The following is a 19,267-nucleotide window of genomic DNA, read 5'->3' as shown; positions in this document are numbered from 1 at the left end:
CAAGAAAGGAATCAACTGAAATATTTATATCGACCTGTATTTTTTTCTAAACCATGAATGTTGCAATCATGCAGGATGCAGATTTCTGCTGAGTAACTGCATGTTTTCACACATAGTTTTTTGTCCCTTTCTACATTGTTTATTCATCATTATTAGTACTTGAAGTATTTTGGGTGTAGAATAATAGTTTATGTACTACCAATCCGGCTTTTGCCGCATGTTTTTGTATACATTCCCATACAAAAAAGAGGAATGCCGTTGTAATATTTGTTCATTTAGCAGAGTACAAGGTTTCTCTAGTTGTACTCTGTTCCCTGCTAGGTTTTTGGGGCTACTTGCAGGTTTATATGTCATTCTTTTGCATTCTTTTGTTGAAAGCTTCAGACATACTTTGCAGTTTTTGAGGTGATATCAGTAATGGATGTAACACACTCATCTTTGTCACCTGGTGAGAGAGCGCCTAGTGCTCTTAAATTCCTGTCAGTTGTATGGTTCTATCCATATTTTTCTGATCTATTTTCATGCCCCCAAAACTAGTGAAGTCTTACTTAAAACCGTGTTTATTTTAGTCTTAATTTTAAATGACATTTTAAAGGAAGATGAACCAACAAAGCTCTATACAATCCTATGTGGAGTTTGAACTCTTTTTTCCTTTATATGCATGAATATGACCTTTTGGAAAATACATATGTAATGCCTATGTTTAGGAAATAAATGCGGTTGTCAAGGACAAAAAGCTTTTTATGTGTGTTTTGTCAAAAACAGGAAAGTGAATTATCCCCAGGGATCTCTGTCATGCCTTATGTTATATAAGAGTTAGAGAAGCCTGAAAGCTTTTTTTTTTTAAAATTCTGGTGGATTTATGGTTCCTCATAAGGTTAGATTTATACATCATGTGTGTCAAATAGTAATTTAAGATGGTTTTCTTTTTCGATCTGTGGGATGACCCCATCTTTAACTCTGAATGAAGCCAGACTAGTAAATAAACATCTTCCTTGGACAAAGACCACAGCCTTTTTAGTTTAGGAGGATCTGTTACATTGGAGCCCTGGGAGGGGTTGCCATAAGCACTGCTCTAAAAATAAGTGATTTACTGAATCTGTTGCCATGCCTTCTATGTGAACAGTTTAATTGTCTGAAGAAAAATTTTATTTCATCTGGTTGTCATTTTTGTTTGCTTGTGTGGATGAAGTAGGCTTTAGAAAACACAAAATATGGTTCCAAAAATAAGATTGCACCCAGTATTGAGTTTCCCACTTTAGGGTCGAGCATATGGGAAAAATGCAGCATGAAGTAATCCATCAATATCATTCCAACAGTGATCTAGGTGGTTGCTAGTAGCAGTCATTTTAGAATCCTTTTTGAAATTGCTACATAACTGATTTTGAAGCCTATTTCAGTGTTTCACTGAAAGAACACCAGAGTTTGGGTTGTAAATGGGATTGCATGTTTGTGAGTGAAGTGATTGCAGGCCAAGTATGAAGCTGATGGTCTAAGACCAAAATGAAAAGCCTGGAAAACATGCTAACATGAAGAGTCGCTGAAAATTATTCTTGCTTTCTTATAAAATCTGTTACTTACTAATATTTTGTCTTCTAAGATCAGTATCTGAATAAACAGTTAACTTTTTTCTTTAAACCTTTTGTTTTAACCTGTTTTTATTAGCGGGAGTTTTTTTTTAACCTTTTGTTTATCTGCACTCTTAGATCATGTTCTTTACACTGATATACCAGTATGCTTTCAAGAGCTTAGCAGAATTGTAACACAAAACTTGCAATTTGAAAAAGATAAATTGGCATATTGATGAAAAGAATATTACAGAGTTTTTATTTTTTTCCCAAAAGGATTTTTAGTGAAAAGCTGTGGAGGGTTCCACTGAATGCATTTCAATGTGAATACTGCAGTCATAGGATTAAAAAAAAAAAAAAGTTCAAGTTTTTGCTTCAAATTACTGTCTTTCCCTAAGGTTTCTAATTGACTTCCTTTCTTGGTGTTGCACACTTGACTGGATGTGGCAGTCACTTAATGGAAGCTGCTGTTTTTCTTGCAAGGATTGCTTGAGAATTACGTGCTTTCTCCTCTGTTCAAACATGTGAACTGTAAAAAGCATCTCTGTTGCTCTCTGTAGCCCTGTATGACTTTATAGTTTAGACTGTAATTTTCAATGTAATTATTTTGTGCTGTCTTTATTTGCCTAAGATTTGAATAATCTGAATACCTAAAAGATTCATGCTGCAGGACATACTCCAGGTTATTAGAGTCAAAATTTCCTGTAGAAACATACAATCAACATTTGATTGGTTTAGCTTTAATTTTGTTTTCTTCATAGAGCAATAGTGAATGCAGTTAATTAAGCACATTTACTAGTGTGAAACACTAGTAATTGTGGGAAGTCTTAGAATGACATGAGGGTTAATTACCATGTTTGCTAAAGTTATATTTAAGTACTTCTTCTAGAGAAGTGTTAGAAATATAACATTAACATCTTATGTGTAAATATATATAGATGTATATACACAAAAATTTACATGGTATATACACACAAAAGCAAATTATGTATTTTAGGGGAAAATATTTTAACTTCAACACCAAGTCTTTGTCATAAAAGAATACCATTTCGGCAGTTCGATTGACATTTTAAATAGATTATTTGGGGGGAGGAAAGCCTTTTTTGGGTGTGTATTTATAAATGTTATATTTCAGTAGTAGCTTAAACTTGTTTTTCACTTTGCAAACATAATGTTTGATTTTATATGTGGAACTTCCAGTTGTCTTTTTTAATTTTTATTTTTTTAATATACAGGAACTGTAACAGATTCAAGTAATGGTCTAGTTGGTATTTTCACATTAGCTGGTAAGGAAGCAAATTCGTTTAACACCTATGAGTTATTTGGAAGCTTGAAGATATGATATTTTGTTTGATGAGATGCTCAGCTGTCTTTTGAATAGCTTTCATTGAGGGAGCAAATTGAGGTCTGAAATTCTAAACTGATGGAGTTTGTTGTATCCTGTTGGGGGCTGGGGCCAAAAAAGCTGCATGGCAGAGGGTCCCAGGGTTGAGAAGGAAGGATTGTGCAGGGGGATTGTCAACAACACCAGCAAGTGGGCTTAGAGTGACAGGAGACTGTGTGTGACTGGCTGCAGAAGGGGCCTGGGACATCAGCAAAGGAGTGGTGGTGGGGCAGAAATTGGTGAACACCTCTGGGGTGGATGTCTGGTGACACCCTCTGCACATAATTCTCCTGTCCAGCACTGCAGCAGTACCTTTAAAGCAGGAGCAATAGTTGCAAGAGCATCTTCAGGAATGTGTATGAATGTGAAAGGCTCTCTAGATGATTAATATCAGGGTTGTGGAAACAAAGCCTATTAATTTTAGGTAAATTTTAACTTTTGCTCCTGAAAAGCTGCTTTTGTTTCTCACTTAAATGCATGGCTTAATTATCAGCCAACCTATGGAGAAATAGTGCTCTGTGGAGGTTTGAGAGCTGGATGACTTTCATGAAGGCACCAGAACAGCTCCTTGCAATTCTTTTACCAAATCAATGATTTAGGGAGAAGCAAGTGCAGTGATAGAGTAAAAGAATATTAGTGGTCTTGAGAAAAAGATCTCAAAGGCTAGCAAAATTATGGGCTTATAATTTTTAAATAATCTTTTTATCAAATTAGTGATGCAGTCCAACACCCATTACAAGAAAAATTAAATTAGTTTTGAGTTGCACTTCAGACTACTTAGAAGCACCTGGAAGTTTGGAGAGGTAGAGTAGGTTAGAATATGCTCTTTAGAACTTTGGAGTAGGTTAAATACTCTCTTTACCCCTCTTCCAAACTGAGGTCTCACTCAGCTCTTATGTTTGTGGCACGTCATGAGACATGGTGATGTCTGTGTACTCCTTTGCCAAGTATGGCCAGCATGAACAGAGCCAGTGGAAGCAGCTCAGAGACCACAGGCTAAATTCTGTCTCTGTACTGGTACCAAAGAACTGCTGGGAACAGATGGTGGCCACACTGGGGGAGAAAGGACTTGTATGGGCCTTTGTGCTATGCAAGTGTGAGCAAGGATGCAAACCTTGGGAAAGAACATCCTTGGCATGTACTGGAATTTGTAGCTCTTACACTGAACTGTACCTGGGCTAGGCCAGAAAGTATCAGCCCATTCTGGGGGAGGTTTTCTTGGTCTGTTTTTTTTGTTTTTTGGGGGTTTTTTGTTTGGTTGGTTGGTTTTGGTTTTTTTGTTTTGATTTGTTTTGGGGTTTGTTTTGGTTTGGTTTGGTTTTTTTTTTGTTATTTTGGTTTGGGACTCTTCATAGGTCTGATTGTCACGTATCAGGTATTAGTCATTGATAAACTTGGACCCTTGTCAGTAAAGCAACTTTTTAAAAGAGTTCACACACCAGGAGGGGCAGTCTGTTTCTGGAACCATTACCCAGGGATGCAGTATAGCAACAGCTACAAACGGAGAAACAGACAGAGAAGAAGCATCTCTTGAAAATAAGAAAAGGGAGGATTAAAAATCAAACTGTTTTGTAGTTGGTAAAAAGTTGCTTTCTTTAGAGATAGTATCTGTGAGCTGGAATAATTTGCTTTCATGTTGCCACCGATGTAGACTCATTTCCTAGAGAGTAAGCATTCCTTTTAAAATTAAATTGTTATTAACAATTTTGTTCCAGGAATAGAATACAGTATAGCATACAGTAAGACTTGCAATCTGTCTTTTCGATCCTGTAAATTACCTTCCAGGAATGGGATTCTACACTTAATTAACTAGATGACTGACACTGGTACCAAAATGGAACATGAGTGCTGAAGTAGGAATGACCATGTGCAGTCTTTTTCTCACTCTTCCTTTCTGTGTCAGTTAAAAGGAGTTTTTAGGTATTTGTTTCAGCAACAGTTACTTATACATTTGAGAATTGTCATATCCGTGTCTTGATTAATGCGTGTGAAGTGGATGTGAAAACGGAGGATGCAGTTCTGGCTTTGAGATATTGTTGAGTTTGCCTGGTGAATAATGAGTAGGAAATCATAAGAGAACAAAATGTGCTGAAGTGCACAGGTGGGAGATGACTGTCCCCTGTGTTGCTATATCTGTCTCAGTTTGATAGCTTTTATTATGCTTCATTTACCATCCTGTTATGTCACGAGCATTTACCACTGACTACAGGAGATTATGATTATTGAGTGTGAGTTCATGGTCTTGTGCGCAGGGAGGCCAGCTGGTTCACTGTGCTCTGAGCCAGCTGATACTTTACCACCGTGGTTACCAGGGCTCAGAACCTGGGGGAAAAAATTCTGCTGAGTGCCACAGTGGATGTGCTCAACTCAGCACCCTTTTCTAGTGACTGCGCATCCTCCGCATGTTCCACTGTGGAAGCAGAGCGAGCTTGGCTTTGTCTGTAGCGAGGCATACACTGCAAGAGTGCAGAAGCTGGTGGTAATGACTCACAGTAATTACTGTTACACCCTAAAATCAATGTAACCTTGCCTAGGTTCATGTGTATTTGCATCACCTACTTCAGCACAGAATGGAGCTAAGAATAAAGCAGTGCTAAATCCTAGCAAATCAGTGCAGGTGATCATTGTGTGTACGGCAACAGATGGCACCCTGTGTCCTCAGAGCAAAGATTTTTTTTTCTGATGGTTAGGGTGCAAGGAAACATTGAGAGAAAAAGGCAGAAACACAGACTTGCTGACATGTGAATCACTGACAAGTTTTGTAGACATAAATTGGTGACGTGGAGGGAAAAGAAAAGGAGGTTGAGGGAATCTGTCTGTCTGTGCAGAGCTGACAGTTATCACAAACTCAGGTGACACAAAGCCAGCAATTCTGCTAAGTCTGAAAAAAGATAAAGCCGGTAAGTTAGTAAAATACCAAACACTATTCTTTAAATAGATTTTCAGTTTGTAAAAACTTCCTCAGAAAAATGAACCTTTTAGCTTTCCTGCAATTACAATGATGGAAGTAATCCTGGGAAGAAAAGGATAAAGTTAATAAGCGGTAACCAGGTGAAGTATTTCAAAAGGCTAAATTGAATTTTTCTCCTCTAAGGATTTAATTTTATGCAATTAGACATTATTTTGTACATATAATAACTTAATTGGCTGATAAATTAGTATTCCCTCCTGAGGTTTGATCTGTTATAATTCAGGTAAGAATTTGTGGCACAAATAGATAAGCTTTCTTATATAAAATATTTTTTCTTGTTCTCATTTATTTTTCTAGTTTTAGAGGAGCTTCTATTTTTCAGGAGCTTATACCGATGGCATTTCTTTTCCCAGTAAAAGTTAGCAAGGATTGCTGCCAATAATATGTGTGTTGTTGCACTGCATTTCCTAAATTGACTGTGTTTTAGTAAACCCCATGGACCAGAGAAGGTAACAGTTAAGTTTTTAACAACTGCTTGCCATAAAATGTTATTCTCATCTCCTTATCCTACATTTTTGGTGATTTTAAAGTATCCCTGGCAATGTATGACTTTTACCACCCTCTACCATGTTTTACTGTTTTGAGTGGAGCAGGTCCGTGCTATGGAGGCTTGGCAGAAGGGAGACTTTCCTATAAGTTGAAACAGATTTACTCATTTCCAAATTTTAAATTTTAAAATACCACTTTATAATGAGGGCTGATGGTGAAGCATGAAGTCTTTCCTTTGGAACGTTATGAGTCATGAATAATTTGGTGCCCTCAAATCTGTCTCTGTCAACATCAGACTATTAGGATCATTAGCACCCATGATTATCTGGAGTCTCATCATGTTCTCAGCAGATAACAGTAAGTGCTGAATCTTGTCAAGTAAGACTCAGTTGTGGGTAAAGTCACTACTTTGCAGGGAAAAGGAGCATGATTACACATAACTAAAGCTAGGAAAAATTGTAATAGAAGGTATCTGAATTGATGTGTCAGGCATGAGCTTCTTTCCTCCATTCACCTTAACAAGTAGTTGTTGAATTATCTTCTTTGTCTAACTAGATCCAAGATAGAAGCTGCTTACTGTGCAGTAGCTGAGGTTTTTTTACTATCCTGAACTGATTTCAGTGAGATATTTATTCTTGATCAACTACTTGTACTTGCTGCTTTGTATTCCAAAGGTCTCTAGATGAAATCTTGACTGGTGGGTCTTCATTTTTCTGTGTGACTTCAGGCATAACAAATAAGAAATCAAGATCCTTGACTTCCCTGCCTTTTAAGAGTGGTAGAGTCAGCAAAACCATCTTGCAGTTCATCTACAGGGTTCTTTTAAGTTTTGTAAGTGTGGTTCATTGTCCTGCGCCTAAAACTTCGCTTTGGAGGAGACAGCAAAGCGATTTTAAAAAGTATAAATAGAAAGCAAAAGAATGAACGTAGGTTTGTGCTTATTTTGAGTTGAGATTAGTTACTTGGTCATCTGGTACTGGTAAAAACCAAATAAGAAAATTTGTCCTAAGTATCTGAGACCTATTTTGAACAGATACTGGGATTGCTTTACTAATTATTGTATGGAATCTGATAAGGACATAATTGGTTTTATGATTATTCTCTTAACTCTCTATTCAGGTTTTCAGTTGATATAATCAGTACTAAGTTTTCATGTACCCTTTCAGTAGTTTTTGCATGTGGTCTTAATTTACAGCTTTTTCTATATAGCGGTTCATCTGATTATTTTGTTGGCCTCCTCAGTAATTTGAGATGAATTGTGAAAGTACATTTTCATGGTTTTGCTAGTTTGTCCTCGCCATATTGTGTTCATGTAGATATTCATAGCTCTACCTTAAGTTGTATTTTTTCTATATTGAAATGTTAACCAAGTAGGATTTGTTACTCTTCACAAATGTTGCTCTTGGCATTACAAGTAGCTACCATACTGCTGATCTTGTAATTGGAACTAATTTTAATATATTGCATATTCTGTGTTCACAATTTTGCTGCTTAATATTTAAATTCTGGCCGGTTTTCCCATTCAAAATAACACCTGTTACTGGTCTTTTAAATCCGGTGGGATTCGCTCTGTCTCTGATGCTGTTGTGTTTTGCAAATAATGAACGCTAGAAAAGGTTAAAGTACAGATTGCTGTTGTTGTTTATTTTCATTAAAGCTGATAACCAGTGTGCCCAGGACCTGTGCTTTAGGAATTTTTGATGTTATCAAATGTAATGTTTTCACTTTATTTTGATTGGAACTAATCAAACCTTTTACACCAGACTGTTAAGTTTCGAATTAGACACCAGGTTGGGAAGGTCTAGAGAAATAAACATGGACAGGTGGTTGCACTCTCAAAAAAAATTTGACTTAATAGTGATTTAATTCATATAGACACAATCAATGGTGGTGTTCATTTCTTCAGAGTATGATATTAACTATTACCATAATCATTTACGGCCTGTATTCCAGCTGCTACAGCAGATGAAGGAGGGCAGCTGCAAAAACCTGCAGAACATGAAACATCTGGTCCCCAGAGTGAGACATGCATAAAGCTGAGTCAGGAACAGAGAATTTCCTTTGGAAAATAAACTGTATGGTTACGTAACTAATGACAGAACCATGTATACAACATAGACCACTTAGTTATATTTTTTCATATGATTAGAGATACCTTTGTATAGCTATATCCTTACTTAGGATTGTTGTCCTGAAAATTTTTAAGGGAAGACATATAACTTGGGGAGGTAGGGAGAGCTGGTGGTGTTTGGATGCTTATGTGGTCGATACCAAGCTTGGGAATTTTTAGAGCTGCTGCGTGAACTTATGTCCTGAAGTTAATGACAAACCTGTACTACTAGGTGATCTGTTTCAGTAGAACAGAATTTGAGGGGGAGGAGGTGGATACTTTGCTTTCAGTGATAATGTTGGTGGAAGGGGAACAGAGAGGGACAAATCTTGGCTTTCACTGCAGACTATGTGGAGCAGCTTGTGGTAGTGGATGCTTGTACTCTTGCATGTTTTATGTTCAACCCTCAGTTTGACTTTTCCTTTTATGATCCCTTTTAGTCTGGCATTCTCCTGCCCTAAATCCTTATCAGTTTTCATTCTATTTTCCTTCTGTCCTGCCTATAAAAGCAAGCCTGTATAGAACTTTAGGGAGTGCTGAGAAGTGTTGCCTTTTCATAGAGGTTAATAGTGCTTAAACACTCTTTGATAGGCGCCTTGCAAAGTAGGTACTTTGATAGGCATACTTTGAAAAGTATGGGCAGAAGATTAGGTTATATCATGGCATAGAGTATTTGCATTTTCCCTTACTTGATCTGATGGTGCACAAAGTTGTTTCACCAGCCTGATTAGTTCTTAGGCTGGAGAGTGTTTGAAACTTGTAAAAAGTTATGGCTGAATACTGAATTCAGTAGTTTTCAAACAGCAGCATGGGTAGACTGCCTTTCTAAAGTTCTTCTAATTAGAAAAAAAACCTGTTATTTCAGCAGTATCATTGACAACACAGAGCTGAGTGCTGCAGCTGACACAACAGAAGGAAGGGATGCCATCTGACACTGACAAGCTGAAGGAGTGGGTCTGTGAGAACCTAATGAGGTTCAACAGGTCCAAGTGCAAGGTGCTGCCCCTGGGTCAGGGCAATCCTAGACATGAGTACAGACTGGGAGAGGAACTTTTTGAGAGCAGCCCTGTGGAGGACTTAGGGGTGCTGGTGGACAAAAAGCTGAAGTCAACAATGCTGCAAGTGCAGAAATCCAACCATATCCTGGCCTGCATCAAGTGCAGCAGGGCCAGGGGTGTTAGTCTCCCCTGTATTCTGTCCTTGTTAGACCCCACCTGGAGTAGTGCATCCAGGTCTGGATTCTTCATGAGAGGAAACGTGGAACTGTTAGAGCAGGTCCACAGAAAGGCCATAAGGATAAGAGGGCTTGAGCTACTCTTCTAAGAGGACGGATTGAGAGCTGGGATTGTTCAGCCTGGAGAAGGCTGTGAGGAGACCTTATTGCAGCCTTCTAGTACTTAAAGAGAGCTTTGAAAAAGATGGAGACTTTTTACCTGAGGAAATAGTGATACTAGGGGGAACAGTTTTAAACTCAAAAATTTAAAGATTTAGATTAAATGGTAAAAAGTTCTTTCATGTGAGGGTGATGAGGCACTGGAACTGGCTGCCCAGAGGAGTTGTGGATGGCCCACCCCTGGAGGTGTTCAACACCTGATCTAATGGGTGGCATCCCTGCCCGTGGCAGGGGTGTTGGAACTGGATGATCTTTAAGGTCCCTTCTAACTCAAACCGTTCCATGATTCTGAGACTGTAGCAGCATTACAAGGAGACAAGCTGTGTTTATGTAAATGCCTGTGCAAATAGAGTTGTACCCTGGATGACTCGCACTGTTCTTGTTACGTGTGATGCAGTCAGCTTGCATTTTAAGTATTCCTTATGTGTTGAGCTTTATATTAAGAGCAGCTATTTTAAAGAAGTGCTTTATATGGCAAGTGAAATTTAAACATGCTGCCTTTGGAGGCAGAAGGTGCCCTGGGTTGGTATTTAATTAGTGTGGTGCAAAGTACTGTAGTTCGGAGACTGCAGAAAGTGCTGGTTTTCCTGGAAGCATCAGACAGCCTTGATTTCAGACAATACTGTATTGTCAATGCTGTGCTGGTTCAGCAGCATGTCTGCACGCATTTGGCAAATATTTAAAGGACACATTTTGTGTGATTGGTTCAGCCTTTGAAAATTATTAACTTCTTTGTGTTAAATGATGTACACAGCAATGCAAGATTTTATCTTGACAATCCCATGCTTTTGTCTTCTACCAGCAAGGATGTATTTGTGGATTATAGTTTTTTAGCTCCTCAAAGGGCAGTGTACTGAAGGCTTTGTAATCACTTCTGTACTGATGAGGTATGGAAAGGCATTTAATTTCTGTGACTTTGTGAAGATGGAATAATACAGGAGCTGTGGTAGACAAAATTTTATTAGCCAGGGAAATAAATGAAACTTTTCATATCAAGTTACTTAAAAGTATGTGTTTCTATTTAGCTTTAACCTTTTTATATGTTGTAAACTCTGGTCAGAGGTAATACATGCTTTCTGGACTGTGCAGATAAGGCTGTGCAAAGCACAAAGTAAATGTTGTTGCCAGCCATCCTCTCTTACAATTTTATACGCTTTTTCCTAATAAGCTTCCTTTTTTTTTTTTTTTTTTTTTTTTTCTTTTTTTTTTTTTTTCTTTTTCTTTTCTGAAGTTAACATATCAGATATTTACTTTAATGGGAAAGTTGAAAAGGTTGTGTTAATACCTAATGGCAACCAAGGATGTATGACTTGTAAATGGTAAATTCTTAAAAGTGGTTATAAAAATTGGAGTCCTTATCTGGCTCTTATATAATTTCTCTGGGAAATGTATGCTGTATGTATCCTTAGCTGAGAAGCTCCCTACTTGTGCTTTGTAACACTGTTCAGTAACCCAACTAAAAAGTATCACTAATCAATTCAGAAGGAAAAATTTGTATTTGTTGGAACCAGAACCCAGCATTATTTTTTGAGAAGGCAACCCAACAATACCTAGAAAACTTGTTGCTGCCATGTAACAGCACTGCATTTTTGTGATGATGATCAATATGATTCAAAAACATGTTTGTTAAAAATATTAATTATGTGTAATAATTACTTTGATAGTATCAGTTACCAAAAAAGTTCTGTATTGAGGAATTAATTATTTTCTCGCTTTTTTTTCCTGTTCTAGGCTTAAAAGAAGCATAAGCCATTCAATTACACCTCTGACATTTTGGAGCACGAGTGATGTTAAAACTATTTGAATGTATTGGAGCATGGCCGCTTCTTAAAATGCAGAAGTTAAAGGAAATGATTTCTTATCAAAACCTACTGAATATCTGAATTTTCTGGACATTCAGCATTTAACTGTGTCCTTAAATGTCCATGATTAAGATCTCATGCAACCATTGTATATTTTGGAGACTATTCTCCAGAAGAGAACTGTGCATTTAAAAAGCAGAAATGACTGTAGGTTTTTTTGGAACTTACTAAGGTTGAACATACTGAAAGACCATGACCAGCTTGAAGCGGTCCCAGACCGAAAGGGCTGTTGCCACTGGGGTATCAGTTGGAACAGATGGCACCTCAAAAGTCCACTCGGATGACTTCTACATGAGGCGCTTTAGGTCACAGAATGGCAGCTTAGGATCTGCAGTCATGGCGCCAGTTGGACCTCCTCGCAACGAGAGTTCCCATCACGTTACCTCTACCCCTGGAGTCCCTAAAATGGGGGTCAGGGCAAGGATTGCTGATTGGCCCCCAAGGAAGGAGAACATCAAGGAGACAAGCAGATCTAGTCAAGATATTGAAACGTCAAGTTGCCTTGACAGCATGTCTTCTAAAAGCAGTCCTGGGAGTCAGGGAAGTTCTGTTAACCTGAATGCTAGTGATTCTGTCATGTTAAAGAGCATCCAGAGCACGCTTAAAAACAAGACCAGACAATCTGAGAATCTGGACTCCAGGTTTCTTACACCCGATGGCTATCCCAGTTCCCCAAGGAAAGCTCTGCGCAGAATACGACAGCGCAGCAACAGCGACATCACCATAAGTGAGCTTGATGTGGATAGTTTTGATGAATGTATTTCACCCACGTTTAAATCTGGACCATCTCTGCACAGAGAGTATGGCAGCACATCTTCCATAGATAAGCAGGGAACTTCAGGGGATAGTTTTTTTGACTTATTGAAGGGCTATAAAGATGAAAAGTCTGATCAGAGAAGCCCAGGCTCAACTAAACTCGGTGAGCTTCTGATTGCCAGTGGAAGCAAGGGTTCAGGATTCTCTCTAGATGTGATAGATGGACCTATTACTCAAAGGGAAAACCTGAGGCTCTTTAAGGAAAGGGAGAAGCCACTCAAGAGACGCTCAAAATCAGAGACAGGAGATTCATCTATTTTTCGTAAGCTGCGTAATGCCAAAGGTGAAGGGGAACTTGGGAAGTCTTCAGATCTTGAAGATAACAGGTCAGAAGATAGCATTAAGCCTTGGACTTGTCCGAAGTGTTTTGCTCATTATGACGTACAGAGTATTTTATTTGATTTAAATGAAGCAGCAATCAATAGGCATAATGTTATTAAAAGAAGGAACACAACGACAGGTGCATCTGCTGCTGCTGTAGCATCACTTGTCTCTGGACCCTTATCCCATTCTGCAAGTTTCAATTCTCCAATGGGCAGCACTGAAGACCTGAATTCAAAAGGAAGTCTTAATATGGACCAGGGGGACGATAAAAGCAATGAACTAGTGATGAGTTGTCCTTATTTTCGTAATGAGATTGGTGGGGAAGGAGAAAGGAAGATCAGCCTTTCCAAATCTAATTCAGGTTCCTTCAGTGGGTGTGAAAGTGCCTCATTTGAGTCGACTCTGAGTTCTCATTGCACAAATGCTGGAGTTGCAGTTCTGGAAGTTCCCAAGGAGAATCTGATATTACATCTAGACAGAGTGAAAAGATACATCGTTGAACATGTAGACCTTGGTGCATATTATTATCGAAAATTCTTCTACCAGAAAGGTAGGTAAATTGTATTTCTCCTTGAGTTTTAAGAATGACTTTTTGTTTTCCAAACATGCAAAATCCAGTTGATACTTAATAGTATTTGCGAGAATTAGGGATTTCTTCAATGGTGTATTGTACTGATTGTATGTGCTATATCTAATAGTCTTTCAGAGCGTTGGAGTAGAAGAATGTTGAGAATTTTATTGCTGATAGCTATGGTAGCAATGGCTACAAAATATGAATGTCTTGAAGCACAGCTTTGGGTATCCATAGGAGTGGGCAGGGGTTGACGCTTGAAAGATAGAAACAAGAAAATCCTAAAATATGAGAACTTTCTTCCCACTGTGCCAGGAGTTGATTTACTGAGGATTTAATGGAATGTGCATCTTAGGTGGGTAGCATTTACAATAATCTTTGGGCATACTAATTAGCTTAATAATCCATTTCAAAAATTTTCAAAATGAATAATACAGAAATGAAGACATGTATAGATATAACTTAATGTACACACACAAATACCTGTGTTTCAATGCCAGCAGTATATCTGAAAAACCAGAGTGCAGTTCTCTTATCACATAGTTCTGCCCTCCCTAAAACCAAGGATTATAATTTCCATTGGATGTGTATGGGAGGGAGAAAAAAGCCCAAAGCAACAGATCAAAGCCTTTTGACCTCTAGGAAAGAGCAAGCCCCAAACATTACCCAAATACTCCCCCTCTCTGTCCCCCCAGTCAAATAATACTGGTACCGAAGGTACAGATCTCCCTCTCATGATTCTGAAAATGATCAGAAAGGATTGCAGACCAAAGTCCTTTAAAAGAGTTCAGTCTGCAGGACTGTGTTATATTTCCTGATGGATGGAGCTGGTCTGATGACTGACCTGGAGAGTGCTTGTTCCTTACATTCCAATGATCAGGATTGGTTTCTTCTCTTCAGTGAATGCAGGTCAAAAGAGCTTGTTCCTCACATACGAAAGCAACAGAGATGCCTGATTAGAATTAAATTGATGGTCTCAAAAAGAAAAAGCTTATGCTTCCTAACTGCATGTTATTGGTAATAATCTCACTTCCCATTTGTCTCTTGCCTGCAAAATATGTCCATCTCTCACCTCTTCCTCCCTGCATTGTCCATTGTTTAGATGGCTCTTGTTACTCTTTCCATAGTCTCTTTCTGCATTCTAGGACTGAGAGGTAGCCTTTGCACCATGTTTTTGAGAGTGCTGATCCATATCCTTTGGAGACATAGGAGTTAGGAAAAACAATGGTTTCCTGGGAAAAGTAAGCTAGATGTGTGATACAGGATAAGGTATGTTTGGAAGGGAGAGCCTCAGATTTGTGACCTTTGGGATTATCTTCCTCTCTGTCTCCCTCTGGAACAATTTAATTCCTTATCAGTCTAGTGAGTTTTGCAATCAGCAGCTAAAGTTTCATGTTACAGCTGACCTGATTTACAGCATTTCAGCCCTAAGAGGGGCAGACATTATTCCTCCCCCTTCCTTGTACCGGTTCTCTTGTTTTCAGAGAACTTGATAAACCAGTTGAGTCTACTGAACAAGCAAGCAGAATTCTTGCCATCACGATAAATTTTGGGCTTACTGCTTGATTGTTTCTCTCCAGTTCTGGTGAGGGATATTATTTCCTTGCAGTCAGAAAAGTGCCAAAGCCATATGGCCAGGTAAGGGATGGAAGTGAACAGCAGAGGAGGAAGGAGGTGTGGAATTTCAGCCCTTGGGCAAAACCAATTTATTGGTTTGCCTTCTCCTTAAGGGAAACCACACCCTCATGCTACTACATTTCAGTCACCATTACATTTCCTTTTTTTTTTTTGGATATAATTAGGAAGAATTGATAAAATCTACATAATCTAGTCCTAAGGGTACTGATGAGGGGCAGCCAGATATAAAAATGTGTATTATGGAGTAGGATTGGATGGGGAGAAGAAGCTGTGATTTTTATTTTTTTTTTAACTTAAGCAATAAAATGGGGGTTTAAATTCACATTTCTTGTGTTAGTCCAGCAGAGTCCCAACCAGGGGTGTTGTTTCTTCCAGAGATTTTTATCTTAAAAGCTGTGCTTCAGAAGCCTCATTAGATATCCCAAACCCCAGTTTTCTACAAGTACAAAACACATTTTGTTGGCCACCTGTATCATCATTCCCTGAGCAAACTTTAGACTAAGCTGACGAGGTGGGATAGTGATAAAATTTGAAGCAGCATCATAGGGGAAAAAAAAAAAACTTAAAGTCAGTTGTAACTGAATTTTTTAATGTAACATAAAGCAAGTAATGATGCAGAAATTTTTTTGCTGGAAGAGGAGGTTGGATTTTTATGATGTTATGAATGGAACAGACAGTGCCAAAAGACAAGTTTCAGTAGGATCAGCTCAAGTCAGTAGGCTTTGTATAATTTTATAGTCTTAGAAGTATTCTTAGATGAATTCCGATTTGACATCAGTAACTATTAAAGATCTCAAACCAGGAAAATGTCATGGACTTGGAGAACACCTAGTAACCTCAGAGTTTGCAAAGAATAAAAAGCAATGTTCCAGAGAATTGTAAACTGAGTTGGTTTTCATTCCAACTGGAGATAACAAAGAATGTCATTTGGGACTATATCAGTAAAGAACTGCCAGTTAAAAATCATCAATGATGCCAGTCAGCATGATTTCATGAAAAATGTCTTGTTACATAAAAGAAAAACAACATAGTTAATTGCATGTCTTAAAAAAAAAAAAGGATGAAAGACATTGAATTCATATAGGTCCTTTTAATTTCTTCAAGGTATTTTGGTGAAATGCTGATGGTAACTCGTCTGAAGTCTTTAATTATATGAAATCAATAGCTCATTTTTTTACAGGTACTGTTACTTAAAAGATAGATCCATCTGAAGTTTTAGCAGTGTATGGAGGAAGGATAAGTGAGCTTCTAGTATTACTAACATGGTTCAAATTAATTCAAATATTTTAATCTAGTTAGTGTAAAATATTTCCATATGACATTTATGGATGAGTCTTGTATAAGTTAATGAATGCAAATGGATGAGTTTTGGTATGTAAAGGAAATTGATCCTTCTACAAAGTAGTGGAATTGATAAACAGTATTCTGGCCTGGTGTCCAGACTTCTAAATGTGAAAATACTGGTGGAGACAGTTTAGTGGAGGTAAGAAAAATTATACTCAGGAAAAGATATTGGGAAGAAAACTTCATAATGGCAGGCTGAATTCAGTTTCTCCACTTTATATCTGCACTAATTGTGCAGAATCCCATTGTACTCAGTGGAGAGAAATGAACCTTGCAGGATCTAATGAATTTCAGTCTCTTCTCTCAGTTCACTAATAGAAGCTCATACACAACTGACTCACATGGAAATGTTGTTTATTTTTATAGGTAATGAATGCTCCTCTTATGATGCAGAAGATGTATTTCAAGGTGGTTAAATAATGGTGTGTTTTAAAAGGTGTATTTGATATAAGGACTTAACTAAAAGTTGAAGACGTGTATAAGTTAAGCTTGTGCCTAAAAAAAGAGGGAGAGGATGAAGCCAGTGCAAGAACCAATTTGTGAAAGTTGCAGACATGTTTATTAAAGACTTATTTCCAGTCAATACTAAAGTCACACAGAGAGAAAAATTTATTTAGCTTGTCCAAGTGCAGTTCAGGAAAGAGAGCCTATCACTCCAGAGGAGCTGTCTGCTCTGTCCCCATAATTGGGTCTGGGAATTACAGTTCTCATGGAAAGAACCAAGAGCATCTGTTTTGCTTCCATCCTTCTCACACAGTAGTTGCTAATGTTGCCATTTAGGACAAATGTTAGTTACTGGCTTAGAATGAAAGACTTGACTGAGAAGTAAATAGTTTCCTGAACTGGTTTTATAACAAATGAGCTGTTGGTTGGCTTTCCTTTAACTGTTGTCAGCCAGTAAAAATACCCTTTTCCCTATGCTTTAACTTGCTGCATATTCTATCCAAGAGTTGGTGACTTTCAAGTGTGTGGCTAGACTTGCAGAGCTCCCAAAATGCTGCTTGCCCTTTTGTCTCCAGAGAAGTACTGGGCAGAGTTTTCCAGTACTGTAAATTCTGAGCTAGGATTAGAGGAAAATGCTTGATGTGAGTTCCATTCAGAAGAGAAATGTTTGGGGTTTTTATTTCTAGTCCAATTACACAGAATATCATTTGGACATGATATCTAAAGAGAAATATGATGAAAGCACAAAAGAACTTTTTCAGTTAAAATCAAGTGCATTTACTTGGATTTCCATTGCGAAGGAAGCTCATAAATATCTCTCAGGAAAATAAGTATTTTAGCTTTGGTTCTTTCACAGGAATTATCTTTTGAGTTCTGTGATAGATATTTAACTATTTTTGAAAGTATCTATCGTTTGTTTTAATGACCAGCTACAATGAAGTCATTATTCTTTTTTCTGTATGGATTTATAAGTTAATTTATGTCTGCTGCTAGGTGCCCTGATTGTCTGTTAATTAATTGAGTTTTCAACAGTTGTTTAGATTAAATGTCAGGCTTGAGAAATGTTGTTTCCAATTAGCTTCTGTGTGGTGTGGAGAAATAAGCTGTCTTCTCTGGTATTCGTGTTTGCCATGAAGTTCCTGAATTAGAATTGTGCCATAGCCCTTATTTTCCCAATAAAACAACTAATTTGCTCCCTTTGCACTGCATATTAAGCTTTTTGCACTTTAATCCTGCTGCTACTTTTCCTGCATTGGAAAGAGAAAATTGTTGGATGTAAGGAAATTTGGAATTTAAGGGAAAATGAGGTGGAGGTACGAGGAAGTGTACCAGAAGGAAAAGTAGTCAGGTACAGGGGTATATATTGTAGCTTGTAGAATGAATACAGAGATGAGGTTTAGGGGAGGAGGAAGAATGAAGATGAAGGTGAAGAATGAAGATGAAGGTAAAGAATGAACAACCCATTAGTAAATGGGAGTAAAGGAGAGGGTGAAGGATGTGCAAAGGAGAGCAAGGAAGACACTGCCCAGTGCAGACTGAAGGAAAAGAGAATAAGAGATGTTTCCCCTTAGCAGAGGAATGTAGAGTTCCACACTACTTGATGCATTTTTCCAAAGCACTAGGAGCTAATTAAAAAGCCTAATCAAATGATACAGAATTGTATGTGTATTTTGTGTATGTGTATGCAGTTTCAAACATTCCTCTTGCCACCCTTCTGAGATGTGTTTTCAAGATGTAGAATAATTTCTCCTGAGAAAATTTTCTATCTGAATTGCAGGCTAGAGTGGTTGCAGGGTACACAAGTTTTACCACCTGTGTGGCTGTCAATACAGTAAACTAATGAATTGTTTGGACCCTTCTAGTATGAATGACCTCCATATCTTTTTTCTTTAAGTTTTTCAATCATAAAAGCAAAGCCACATCACTGTTTTTAAGTCACTAAACAGTTTAGTGTGGAGATGTCCAAGTTACCTCAGGTTTTGGGAGCTGCATAATATACTGATTCAAAAATTAGTCTTTCTCCAAGACTGTGCTGCTTCTGCATTCACCTTGTCTGCCATAAACTGTTTGGTGAGCTATAAACATCCTGATGGAAAACCAAACTACTTAATGCAGGAGAAAGAGAAGCTAGGGTGCTAGTAAGATAGTGGGAAACTTTGAAAAACAGAACATCTCTGTCATTTACAGGGCTCATATCTGTGGACTAGTATAAAAACATAATTAGAGTTATATAGATAATCAAATTTATTAGTAATTTTCCCACTCACAGGCGCACAAAGTTTAATGACAGTATTTACAGAATATTCCACGAGATATTGAAAGAATTTTGAATTTTAATTACCTTTGTTTAGAG

General features: G+C 37.8%; 1 protein-coding gene across 8 annotated transcripts in view; it reads left to right on the top strand.

The window, feature by feature from the left end:
• SIPA1L1 (signal induced proliferation associated 1 like 1) overlaps positions 1-19,267 on the top strand; it is a 201,543-nt gene that overhangs the window by 119,368 nt on the left and 62,908 nt on the right. For all 8 annotated transcript variants that reach the window (XM_059849637.1, XM_059849631.1, XM_059849638.1 and 5 more), the window contains one exon: positions 11,647-13,467. In XM_059849637.1, the coding sequence (XP_059705620.1) occupies positions 11,970-13,467 (1,498 nt within the window). In that variant the 5' untranslated portion in view covers positions 11,647-11,969. The remainder of the gene's footprint in view (positions 1-11,646; positions 13,468-19,267) is intronic.

The sequence above is a fragment of the Haemorhous mexicanus genome, chromosome 6 (assembly GCF_027477595.1).
Source record: "Haemorhous mexicanus isolate bHaeMex1 chromosome 6, bHaeMex1.pri, whole genome shotgun sequence".
NCBI classification, from domain to species: Eukaryota; Metazoa; Chordata; class Aves; order Passeriformes; family Fringillidae; genus Haemorhous; species Haemorhous mexicanus.
This window is presented reverse-complemented; position numbering and strand designations above follow the sequence as displayed.